Genomic DNA, 13,534 nt, shown 5'->3' on the forward strand with positions numbered 1-13,534 from the left:
CTCTGGCCTCTGTTCTTTCTCTTTTCCTGTCTCCCTCTGCATAGGAGACAGCTGCTATTCTGACTGATTCATTAGACCACATTGCCTTAACAGGCAGGGACACAGTTGAAAGGTAACGAGCAGTCACAAGTGGCCCTTCTCTTCTTCCATCTGCTGCTAGATGTGACAGGCTGGCCCTTCTGATCTATGTGGCTATTTGGGTAAGTGGATTTGGGAATCTTCCCCAGAAACCTTACTTTTCCTGTCACTCTTCACTAGGCTGCTGAGATTTGGTTTGGAAACACAGGTGCTCTAGAGGCTTGAGCTGCAGCCAGGCACCCTGACTCAGCTTACCAGGCAGCCTTACATTTGGGCCTCATTGGATGCTTGTTCACCTGGCTCTGTTTCCTAGTTCTATGTACAGCTCCTTGTCAGGAAACTGCAAACGGAAGCATGATGAATGGGAAGGTTCTAGCACTTAACTACTTCTCAAAGCTCTGACACATCTCTGCACTTCCAACAATGCACTATAATTATTTGCCTCCCTCATTAGATAGTAAATTCCCTGAGAAACTAATTTTTGTCTTCTCAGTGCTTAGTACAAAGTCCAATAGATATTAGGTGATGAAAATATGTTAAGTGAATGAATGAGTTTGGCCATTCTTAGACCTAGTTCTTCAGTCTAGCCTCTGCCACTCTCTCTCTGTTCCTGTCAAGTAGAGCTCTGAAGGTTCCCTTCACAAGCTGTGCTAATCCACACAGTTTAGCCCAGACCCAAAACCTCCTATTCTCAGCTCAATCCACATTCACTAGTAAGCATTTTTCAACTAGTCGGCCCACACTGATTTCCTTTTCTCAATACTTCTCACATAATCTGTATAGTATTTCATTACTCTCTGATTTGTCTTCAGGGTGATACACCAGAGTTATGCTCTTAACTAGACCATGCACAAGCTGGTCTCCACTTGCACTCACTTCTGGAAGACATTGTCAAGCAGGGCAAAGTTTTTGAAAACTTTTTGCAAAGGTTTTGCAAAGTTTTTGAAAATAAAGAGGAGCTGCTTTCTAGTCCCAGTAACTTGAATGAGGTAGGATAAGTCACTTACTTCCTATAGGCCTTTCTGTGAAAACTGAGGCACTAACCATCTGCTTGACTCTGTCTTGGGCGTTGTAGGAATCAGAATAAAAACATGACGACACCTGCAAAAACTTATGCACAAGTGATACCCATAGATGATGGATTAGAGCTAGGGTCAGAGGAGGCCTTAATAAGTGCCGATGGATTTACTTGATAATGATTATGTTGCTCATAGGGATCTCATTAATGAAGGCTAAATTGTTCTTACTATAACTCTAGTAAGCATTATTATTATTATTATTTGCAATGACAGCTGAGTGATCCGGTGCCTTTAAACATTTTCTAAAACCTATTTAAACCTATTTCAAACCTACTCCCATCCTAAAATTGAAAATGTTTGAGAAATATTACTATAATCTCTTGAAATGCAGTTTTGCAACTTTTAAAAAAGTTTGTTATCATTTTATTTCTGAAAGCTAATTCTGGTTCATTAGGGATTTAGAATTAAATACAGGAGTCATCAAATACTCCATTTTTACCCACCTGTTTTCTATTACTTGTAACATTATCTTAACCTGAATTTTGATTCCCATAAAGGTATACGTGGAAATTTAGGCAGGAATAATTATCCCCATCTCATGGGTGAGAATTCAGCCATGTAGTGAACTTGAAGCTCAGAGAGCTTGAAAGTCACTGAGTCAGGTTCATGGGGCCCACATGGTGTGAAGGTTAAGTCCTCCTTCTAATAAGATGAAGTGAAGAAGCAAAGGGATCAAGGTCTGGGTTGAGTGTAAGTAAAATGCAGGTTGTTTAATGCTAAATCTTCTAAGTATTTAGCTTTGATGAGGTAAGAGGTTAAAATTTTTGTTTAAAATAAAATTCCTGGATTCTCTCTGAATGGTTCATATGCATTATTCCTGTTTGTTCCACTCCATGTAATGAAGAGTTCTACAGTCATGCATCCACTATCGATAGGGGTACTTTCTGAGAAATGCATTGTTAGGTGATCTTGTTGTTGGGCAAACATCATAGAATGAATGTACTTACACAGACCTGGATGGTATGGCTTTCTGTACTCCTAGGCTGTATGACATGGCCTATTGCCCCTAGGCTAAAAACCTATACAGCAAGTGACTGTACTGAATACTGTAGGCAATAGTGACATAATGGTAGGTGTGTGTCTACCTAAACATAGAAAAGTTACAGTAAAAATTCAGTATTGTAATCTTATGGGACACTACTATATGTGTGGGCCATCACTGACTAAAATGTTGTGAAGTGTATATGACTATATGCGTGGTAATGCGTACTCAGCCTATCTCTGCTGAAAGATGGATTTTTGAGTAACTTTCTCTGTGTATTACTAATTTGAATAAAGAAAATTCCCAGATACGCTAGGTTAATAATTTTGATGTTGTGTAATAAATTATTACTTATCTTTTTTAAGATTTTAAAAATGTTTCACAAATTGGTATTTAGTTCCAATAATAAAGAAATAAAAATAAAGAAAATTTTAGGGAAATTGTGGAACAGTTTTATCTTAGTTTCATTAAAGGAAATTACATTTTGTAGCAACACTGACTCCATTGCCTGAAAAAAGTTATAATTTTTTATGTGCAGAGAATATTGTATATTCTACAAGATTCCCTAGGTCATGATGAATATTGTTATTAATGCATTTTTTTTGTAAAGTTTTAAGTTGTCACATAAACGTATTTGTGTATATTTTTTACAGTGTGGTATGAAGTACCAGTGTGGGATGAGACTCATTTTCTTTGATTTAGAAATGACATGTAAAAATATAATAACATTAATTTTAAAGTAAGCCTATGCAAATAGGTACTTGAAGGAGGAAGTTTAATAAGTTTCAGTTAAATTAATTGACATGCCCCATGTTGTATGAAAAGATAATCATCCCACTCATTGTATTTCTGACTCAAATTCTAAGAGTAGTGACCAAAATAGATGTGTAGACCTCAACGGTCTGATATGGTAGCCACTAGAGACTTAATGGCCATTTAAGTTAAAATTCATTAAAATTAAATAAAATTTAAAACTCATCTCTTTATTTGCACTAACTTACATTCAGGGGCTCAAAAGCCACATGTGGCTAGTGGCTGCCATATTAGACAGAGGGATAAAGGACATTTCACAGAAAGCTCTAGTTAGTCAGAAAGTCCTTCTGCTGACAGCACTGCTAACAAGGTTAGCAAGGGTTCCATGTGACTGGGGGGGAAAGCTCAGAAAAGTTTCTCAAATTAGCATTCCTTTCATCAATATCTTCAAACGCATCTATATGTTTTACACACATACACACACATACACACCCACACAGCTGATCTTGGTTATCATGAATAATCATATCGTCATACCTTTCACAGCTGCTGTTTTAATATTAGTGAAACAAACTCTGAATCTGCTAGTTGAGGGAGACTATAATGACTAATTATTTTCATTAAACTTATTATTACAAAATAAAATTATTATAGTGATAGATATTAATATCTATCACTATAGATATAATAATATTATTAATATCTATCACTATTGTAATAGCTTTTTCATTGAGGAGGATACACTTTTGAATGCATGATACTTTATTTAAATGCACATATATACAATGATGACAAAGGAAAACATTGCAGAATTCAGCACAATGGCTGCATGCATTGGTAGGATGGGTGGACTCTCATTTTACACGATGAAATATGGGCTGAAAATAGGAAAAGGCCAAAGAGCAAGTTTCATTTCCCATCACCACATTGAAGGGTCTTCAAGCCTGTAAAACATAAGAAGCAAAGCATGTAAGGGAAGCTGCCCAACTTCCTGAGTATTAGCAACGGTGAGACATTTAGCTCAGAAGTGAAAGATGACGGGAACTGTAGAAGTCTCCTGCTGGCATTCTAAACCAGAAGCCACGTGGAATATCAGAACGTGAGGCAGAGGCACAATGTGCACAGCCCCAGCTGAGCAGTTTTCCATGATGTTCACAGGAGTCTTGGGCAAACCTCAGAGGAAGCGTTTTAAAGGCTCTGTATGTATCAAAGGAGCCGAAGAACACAATCTTTTGAAAATCAAAATTACAGAAATCACATGAAGCTATAAGAGGAAAGTTATTGTTCTTCAACTCTAAATATGCTTCCTTTTCCTGCCAGCTTTATTATGTAATAAGGTGCTACTTATTAGACTATGAGATCTTTTTAATAAAATAGCACTCATAGGCAACTTCAAGACTGTTAAATTTTGTCTTCTTCTAACTGCACATGATGGAGTCTGTCAATCAGGGTGCAATTAATTTTACTTCATGCACTAACTGGGCCACAAAACAAAGACAAAAACCAAGTAGGTCTGGGTTGTTATTTTTCTAACAGTAAGTAGATATAGCCTACCCTAAACATTTTACTGTGGCAAACATCATATGCATGTCAGTGAAACATAGAAAGACATTTACTGCTTAGTATTAAAACAACCCTGGCCAGGCACTGTGGCTCACAACTGCAATCCTAGCACTTCAGCAGGCTGAGGAGGGAGGATCTCTTGAGGCCAGGAGCTCGAGGCTGCAGTGAGCTATGATTGCACCACTGCACTCCGGCCTGAGTGACAGAAGGAGACCTTGTCTCTGAATCATAATAATAATAATTTTTAATTAAAGAAGACAACGCTTACACATTTTCTACCTGTTTCCCTTGCATTCGCTATTTAAGTCTGGGCTGGTTCCTCCAGGGACAGGAGCACTGAGTTTTATCTCAGTTCAAATCATTGTTCCCTTTAGAGAAACCAAATCTCACAACTCTGTATTAACACCCTTCGTTCTGGCTGGCCATTTCACAAGAGAACTGAGGGAGGTTAGAAGGGAAGGTGGGTGGCCCAGCGGGTCACCCTGCTGAGTCTCTAGGGAGAACTTGGAGAGCCACATGTCAGTCACACTCACTGAGCAAGTGTTCTAGTGACCTCTTCTGGGGAACTTTGTTCTTGACGTTGTAGAACTCTGGGTTTAAGGCAGCCAAGCTGCCGCAGACATGGGTGGACCCTGTGCACTATGATCTTACCATGGTTAGAGACAGGAAGCAAGGACTGAAGAGCCAGGAGGTTATGAAGATGGAAGAGGACCCGGCTCCTCTTCAGCAGCACTCCTTGTCCAGGAGGCACCAGAAAATCTTAGCTCAATGTTTAACACTTAGACATTGGTGGGCACCTCTTTCCAAGACAGACCCAAACTGCAAGAAAGTCCTGAGACTACAGATAAACTCCTAAGAATACTGTCATTCAACGTGCATTCATTGAATGTAATAAATCACTACGTGACACAAGTTGAACTCAAATATGTCAAAAAGTAATCCGGAGCATCTAATTTACCTACAGCTTCATGTAAAACTGGGAAAGTTGGAGTAAAAACCATGGGGGACATTTTCTAGGACATCTGGATGCTCCACATATATAAAAACTACAGATCTTCCCAGCCAGAGATGGACAGTTGGTCATTTCAATTTAGAGCCAGGGACTCACTCTATGCTCCCCTGATTCCAACAATGTTAGAAATTCTATATAATTTCGAAGTTAAAAGTCAATTATTTTTAAAATTGTCAAAGGAGCACCAAATAACCTGGGCTAGAAAATATTATTCCACAGACGTTTAGAGATTTGACAGTGAGTACATGAAAAGAGAGGTCTCCTCTGCCTGCTTCTTCATCCTCATTTCTGCCGAAATCTCCCCTAGTGTAGAAGCCCCTGTCCCAATGCCTCCCACCAGGCGCCGTCTCTGACTTCCCTCCCCTGGGCACCTTGAGCTCTGCAACAATGTCCCCATCACAAGCCTTGTCATACCGAGTTCTGGGAACATTTTCTGTGCTTTCTCTCATCAAGAGGTCTGAAATCAGTGTCTCTGGGCTAGATCGTTTGCCATACCTGGGGAAAAAAAAAAAGTCTTTTAAAGCAAGTTTGGAATAGGCATAAAAACCTTTAGGAAAAAGGAAGATAGTGTACTATTTGGGATATGAAAACTAAATATTATTGTCAGTTGTTCATCTGTAACAAGCAATCTAGGTGTATGAAGCATATATTATCAGAAACATTATCATAAATATTATTTGAAATTATTTATATATATATATATTTAAACTTTGCTCAAATACTCAATAAATAATCTAGGAGGTTATTTAAACCAAACCAAAATTCCTAGTCAAATTCCTGCCTTTTTAAACAACCATAAATAATATGTATAGAGATACATACTTTTATAACTAGGTGACAGGAAATTTGAAAACATGGAAGCATGATTGTAAATGTTTCCACAATTAGTTAATTGGCTATTGTTCTGATGATACACAGCAGTTTAAATCTTAACAAGGAGACCAGATGATATTTCAAAGACAGTGCTAGAAAAAAAATCAGCAGATTGCCGTGTAAGACCCACCTGTGTCTTTGAAGCTCGATTTTCTCGTTTGTAAAATACTCCCTGCTTAAATCAGAGTCTTTGTGAACATCCAGTGTGAAACGTGAGTCCCAGTGCTTTCAAAGTGACAAAGTGATACACACATGCAAATTACTGCTGTTGAAATGTATCCATTCTTCTGGTTACCAACAGACCCTGGGTCTCATATTTCTTATATTCATTCAAGGTGCCAAATGCTAAAGCCTCTCCTGATGTTGTGATTTTAGCCTCCCTGTAAGTCTAAAGGAATCTAACTGGTTCATGGAAATGTTCTTGTTTGTTTGTTTTTTTTCTCCTATAGCAGGATATGGGTGAGACAATACACGCAGGTAAGGTTTCGTTTATCTGCGAGGGTAGTATATGCTCCCCACTCCAGGACACTACAAAAGAGTCAGACAAGTCTATACCAAATTGCATCTTTTGAAGAGGCCATTTTTCCCTTTCTCAGAAAAGGTGTTGGACACCAGTCGCCACTTTGTTTAGAAATAAATTAGCCTGGTGTGGATTGGTTAATAGGTCTAACAGCTGAACATAGCTGACAGAGGATATACTCTAATTGCCAAGCAAAATTATATCTCAATTTTTTGGAAAGATTTTCTATTACTGTTCTTTTGCTGAGACTCAAGGGAAGCAAAAACAAAACAAGTCCCTGTCCCACTCCCATCATGTGTAAGATTTCCTCGAAGATTTTCTGGAGCTGCGATATTAGACTACAGGCATCTGCTTATACTATTTATTCTATCCATCCATTGGTTTTACTACTCGTAAAACTCTAGGGCAACTGTAACTCATTTATCTTCATCATGCTCCAGTGAGTAAAAGAACTGCCAACTGTTTTCTCCAATTTACCAGTAAAGAACCTAAATCTGAAATAGGAGGATTTGCACAGTCATAGTCTTGCATCCAGTTCAGCATTGTTCACTCTTCTTCCTTCTTTAATTAATTCTGGATCATCCTTTCTCTCTACAATGCTGTAACTTTCAAAGGTTGAGTCCTTAAAGATTCTCAAACCTGGCTGCACATTAGAATCACCTGGGGAGTGTTAAAAACATACTCTAAAGCCCAGGCCCTATGCTAGAGGGTCTGATTTAATTGGTCAGGGGTGGATCCCAGCATCAGTGTACTTTAAAAGCTCCCCTGATGATTTTAATATGCAGCCAGAAAGGAGAAACACTAATCTAAGGCTGAGTTTCTCCGGGACTGGCTAGTCTTTGTAATGGGGGCTGTCCTGGGCATGGTAGGATATTTAGCAGCCTCCTTGGCATCTATACATCTAGATACCAGCAGCACCCACCTCCCGTTGTGAAAACCAAAAATGTCTCCAGACACTGCCAAATCACACCTGGGGAGCATAAAATCACCCTCAGGTGAGAACCACTGATTTAGGGGGCCATATAAGTAAATTGTAGGAGACCCACACTCTAGAAGAAGTAATGCAGCTTCCAGAAGCAATGAGCCAGGGGTATATATACAGCAACAAGAATATAAGCACAAATTGAGTGTAGGGGGAACAGGGGTCAGGGCGGGGAGAAGAAAGATAATGATATCAGATTACATCTATAGTAAATTAAAGCACATCCACAAATGACCCTGTAATTTTCAGAAACACACATAGGAGTGGGTGTCTGTGGTGGGAAGGAGAAGATGGATGTATGTTAAGAGCCTCTGCTGGTTTCTAAGAAGGAGTTTACATGAAGGTGAGACAGGAAACTCTGCCTCAGAGACCAGCTCATTCCCATCTAAGCTGAATCTCTTGCCATGAAACCTAAGTCCCTTTCCTTTATGTTTTTTTTTCTCATCAAACATGTTGGAGATAACACCGCCTGTTGACGGTGGTGACAACATCCAAAGAAACTCAAAGGAGGCCCCCAATTCCATAATTCCTATAAAAATAGCTTTCATGAAATGTCCTTAGCTTCATGATTTGTGAAATGGAGATAATTATACTCCCTTCAAAGCTTTGAGGTAAAGACTGAATGAGATAATGCCTAGGAAAATATTTTAAAATGCTAGAGCTTTGTAAAATTGTAAAGCTTTAGAGCAATCATCTTTGGAAAACTGAGTTCTACTGTATATTATGCTATAACTAAATAACTAACAAAGGTTTTTCTAGAAAAAACAGTTAACATATTTTTGTTTGTACAAGTTCTCTTTGATCTGAATGACAGCATAGCATAGCAAGAATTTGAATCAATTAACTTTCTGGGAAGTATGGAATATAAAATATTATTGCTTTTTGCTAATTAAAATGATCAGATTTCAAGGGATCACAAACCAATACTATTTAATTCTGGCATTTTCATGTTTTTCAGATTCTATATAAATTGGAGCTTTTTCAAAAGTTTTAGGATGTTGAATACCTTTTTGATGAAACAGGAAAAAGCAAACTTGATTTTAGAAGTACAGATTCTCCCCCTTTTGGATCCTTTCCAACTACTCCCTGACTTGTAAACAGTAAAAATATGGACTAATAAATAAATAAACCCCACAATACTTTAAACATATAATTTAAACATGTTAACTAACATTCATGCTTCTAAAGGGCTTATCCTTTAGATATGGTCAAATGATTAAAATAATTTAATCTTAGTAATTAAAATAAGATGTTAAATGATTTAGAGCTAAGATCAACCAATTTTGAAAACGAAATTTAAATCCTGTGTAATTTGTAAAATAGTTTGGATTTGATTTTTCCCTTAATTGTCAATGTTGAGAGTGAAAATGTGGCATTTCATTTTGACTTTCTGAATGTCCAGAATAAAGTTTACAACTTCTCAGATTCCATGTAATCCGTGGATTCATCCTAAAGTTACTGGACCAATGTAAGTTTCTTCTTAATGAAATACCAAGTGGGCACTTTCTTTTCAGAATTCACCAGCTATAAAATAGGGAGAGTCTCTGCATTTTAGATAAACTGTTTTCAGGCTAAATCTCTAATTACTGGGACTAGGATTTTCAAGTATGAGACTGAGACTGCAAAAAAACACAGTACAGAAGAAAAGAAAATAGCTCTATTTGTCTTTTTCTAAATACTGTCATTCAATTAGCCCTAGGCAGGCTGGAAAGTCTAACAATGTCTGGGGCAACCCTGCAGTTTACTCCTTGGTTTGGTTTTCTTTGGTGGTCGTTCTGTTTTTCCTAGACACCTTGCTAGCCTTTCTTCCTACAGCATTTCTCTGGCGCATTCTTGCCCCTTTCACTGGGTACTTTCGAGATTTCTGGACAGGCCCCCACTGCTGTAAGAACCACAACAAACCACAAGAGGTGAGTGAGAGGAGATTGCCAGCCTACCAGCCTGGGGAACCTGAATCTGGGGATCACGACTCTGTGACTGTAGTTGCACAAAATGGAAGGTATCCATTTTGTGCGCAGTGTGCCCCGCACAAACATTTACCTAGAGCTGACTAAGAGCCTGATACTGTCCTGCCCTGGGATAGAGCGAAGGAAAAGAAACAATCCCTTCCCCTAACCAGGATCTCCTGGTGTGCAGGCACTGGCGCTCCTGGAGTCGGTCCCGCGGGCCCACCCACCTCTGCCTGGTGATGAGGTTGATGTAGTGTCGCAGCGCCGAGTAGTATCTGGCCATGTCCTCCGCTGGCGCGTCCTCGCCCGGGTTGTCCGGTTTGGAAGGGTACGCCTCGGCCAGCGCACCCAGGCACACGAGCAGGGACAGGGCGAGGGTCAGTCCGGACAGCCCCAGTCGCTTGCTACCTAGCATCTGCGGGCACAGAAGGCTCAGCGGACGGGCTTGGGGATTCAGAGGACCCACGCGCAGCACCTCCCTCCTCTTCCTCCCGCGCTCCTCCTTCTGCTACCACCCGCGACCCCCAATCCGCTCTCGTCCCAGTCCCGCAGAGAGAACCCAGGCGTGGCTAGCACCACCTTGCGGACTCTGGGTGCCGTCTGGCCCAGACCTGCCCCTCTGCTCCACCTGAAAACTTCGCGCAACTTCGTTCCAAGTCTCGGGGACCAAGAAGCGCGCGGCGAGAGGTGCAAGGTGGGGGCCCCGCCAGTTTAGACACTTTCAAAATCAAATTGGAAGTTCCTCCTGCTGGATCACTTTTCTCCCCTCTTGCCCAAACTCTTGTCTGGGAGGAAAACTTTCTTCTCTGTTACTTTTGGTCTGCCTAGCTTCAGGGGATCAACGCTGACGGTAGAGATCACCTCAGGGTGATGACTGCGGTGGGGAAGGGGGAAAAGAATTGCTCCCTGGGCCAGAATTGCTCCCAAGAGATTTGGAGCCCAAGAATCCAGGCAGATGGCAGGGCGCGGGGCTCCCGAGCGCCAGGGATTCCTCACTCGATGGCGCTGCCAGGGAAACCTTCCTACCGCGCATCTCTTTCTGGGCCTCAAGGCAGCGACCCGCAGGGAGACCGCCAGCTGCCTTAGGATAGGGGTCCCGGGTTCTCCCTCCATATCTGCCAAAAGGTAACTCAGAAGAACCGCCCAGCGGGAAGGGCCCGGGAGAAGGGCGGTGGACAATCAGAGGGGAGCAGAGGGACAAGTGGAATTTAGCCGCCAAGAGGGCTGGTCCGCGTCGGGGCGCCGAGCCGACATAGTACCGGCTGGGGAACAGGGTGCGACCCTCCCGGCGCCCTAGAGCTCCACAGAGCCGGAGGCTGCGCCTCTAGCAAGTTCATGGGCGCCCCTTAGCTCCCACCCCTAGACAAACGGGTCGTAGCACTCACGGTGGCTGGCGCGCGGGCGTGGCTGGGCGGCAAGTTCTCTGCTGTCGGGCGCGCGTCTCCGAGGGGTGAGAGCCAGCGGATGGGGTGCAGAGAGCGGGTCGCAACCGGGCTTTTATGGAGCTTCCTCGCCGCAGCAGGAGGGGCCTCGGGCAATCACGTTTGGGTGACTCCTACCCGCCACTTCCCGCCCCCCAGTGGCGGGGGGAGGGGGCTGAAACCGCAGCCGCACGAGTGTTGGCTTAGGGAGCCACCCACACCCCAACCCTCCTGCCCCAGGCACTGCCCGAAGAAGCGGGGCCCGGGACAGCACGAGCGAGGCAGCGCGCTCCGAGCGCGCTGGACAACACCAAAGCCCAAGTGTCTGCCCTCGGGCAGTGCCCGATCCCTGCTTTTCTTCTTTCCTTCACGCCCCGTCTAGTCTTGCCAGAGATAGGAGCAGCCCAGACAATTCTTGTCGCCTGCCAACAGGACTTACCAAGCCACTGGGCGCCGGAGTAGGAAGCATCTGAATGCTCTTTGCGGTGGGACATCTCCAGGACCAGCGCGGCATCCTCACTGGGCACAGCTGCGCGCTTTTGGAGAGAGGCAACTGGGCGCACCGATTTTTCCTGCACTTAGAACAAGTCGGAGGCAGCTGCGGGAAGTCTCCAGCTAGAGGGTCGCAAAGCTGCCCCCCCCCCCCCCCGACCCCTCGGCGCGGAGCTGAGAACTGGTTTCATGAGCTTCAGCCCCTTTCCTCAGCTGGTTTTTCTAGGACATCAGCCTTCCTCAAGTACTCTCCCAGACGCAGTGAGCCAGGTTCGGTCTTGACATGAGTGTGGCGACTCAAAATTCCCCAAAGGGGGAACACGGTAAACCTTTTCCCCTAGTTTACTGAAAAAGAGCCACGCTTCCAGCTTCTAGAGACTCTTTTAAGCGCAATTTTTAAAATGTTTTTTTTTTTTTTTTTTTTTTGGTCCAAAGTGACAGTAGTTAAATGAGCAACAGTTTCTCTCTTATTTGCTAACCCTTGTATAGTCCTATGTACATTCAATTAACGTTAATTGAGAATGTGGGTTCTGATTAAGTTGAAACATGTTAAAAACGATGAACATTAATTTGCTCATCGCGTTAAACCTGTTGAATGAATATGCAAGACACAGAAATTGTTATTACAAAATCAAGATTTTATGCAGTGGACTGAGATCTTAAAGTTCCGTGAATGAATGCTCCTGGATCTTTCTAAATAAAATGGCATTTTATTTCTAAATAAAATGAAAGTCTGAATCTTTCTAAATAAAATGGCATGTTGGGAAATTAAAGCATTAAGTTACATGTTACTTTAATGCTAAAAGGACGAGTGATTCTGTTAAGCTGACACTTAGTTTTGTGCTGTTCCAACAGCATTGAATTAAATATCAAAAACTGTGAAGCAAACAATCCTTTGTGTGTATGTGTTTGTGGGATCAAACTATAATTTTGGAGACCAACATCATTTCACTTGACAACTGCTTCTCTTTCTGTATTACACAAACACATGCTGGAAACACAAATATCAAGGCTTTCAGAGTTGCTCCGGGTGCTTACATGACAGAGCCTTTGGTAAAAGTGCAAAACATCTTCTAACTTAGAACCCTTCCTAGATAAAAGGAAAGTTACAGTCCACTTTTCAATAAAATAATCTTATTTTAGAGTGTATCACAGATTCATATCAATTAAACTCTGAACTTAAAAGGTATCATTGAATTTGGGAGAAATTACTTCTAGGGAGGCCCACACCACTGTTGAGAGAAGAACACTGTGGAGGCTTGATTAATTTAGCTTAAGATAATGTCATTGATACTCAAGAATAAGAACTTATTCTCAGGGTTAAGGATTTAGAGAATAAAAAATAGGGGGTGGTATGCCCTACATGTGTGTTTACATCCTTATCTCCTTTCTCTCCAGTCCAAGCCTCATCCCCTGCCCAAAATACAAACAAAATCAACTGTTTGCAACTCAACCCTGCATATTCTCCTAGCTCCTGAGCCATTTCTCTCCTTTGTTTCAAAGTCATTTATTTGTAACAGCTTTGTTAAGATATCATTGAGATACTATGGAGCTTGTTGAGATTCAAAAGGAGGTGAATCAGTGGAGACTAGAAAAGGTAATGATCAAGAGAAGTCAAATAACTTGTAAAGGTCCATGTGGTTTGCAATTAGGAGGTCTTACTGATAGCAAGTTCATAGCTTGATTCCGGTAGAACCCAGACCACATGAAACCCAGTGGTTTCATGACCAAACCTAAGGTAAAGAAGCAGAGGCAATAAATAGATATCACTGAATATATACAAAGCTACAAATGTGTAAAATATTCAATTGGATATATTCTTACACATAT

The 13,534-nt window shown here is 41.7% G+C and overlaps 1 protein-coding gene across 1 annotated transcript; it reads right to left on the bottom strand.

Moving 5' to 3' along the window:
* Positions 1–3,633: 3,633 nt before the first annotated feature.
* NPY (neuropeptide Y) lies at positions 3,634–11,283 on the bottom strand. The gene is made up of 4 exons (XM_025380185.1): positions 11,177–11,283; positions 10,019–10,206; positions 5,882–5,962; positions 3,634–3,836 (listed from the first exon to the last, which is right to left on the bottom strand). Exons 2-4 carry the CDS (start codon positions 10,204–10,206, stop codon positions 3,812–3,814), a joined length of 294 nt encoding a protein of 97 aa, XP_025235970.1. The 5' UTR covers positions 11,177–11,283; the 3' UTR covers positions 3,634–3,811.
* Between the last annotated feature and the right edge of the window lie 2,251 nt (positions 11,284–13,534).

The sequence above is a fragment of the Theropithecus gelada genome, chromosome 3, assembly GCF_003255815.1.
Source record: "Theropithecus gelada isolate Dixy chromosome 3, Tgel_1.0, whole genome shotgun sequence".
In the NCBI taxonomy this organism is placed as follows: domain Eukaryota; kingdom Metazoa; phylum Chordata; class Mammalia; order Primates; family Cercopithecidae; genus Theropithecus; species Theropithecus gelada.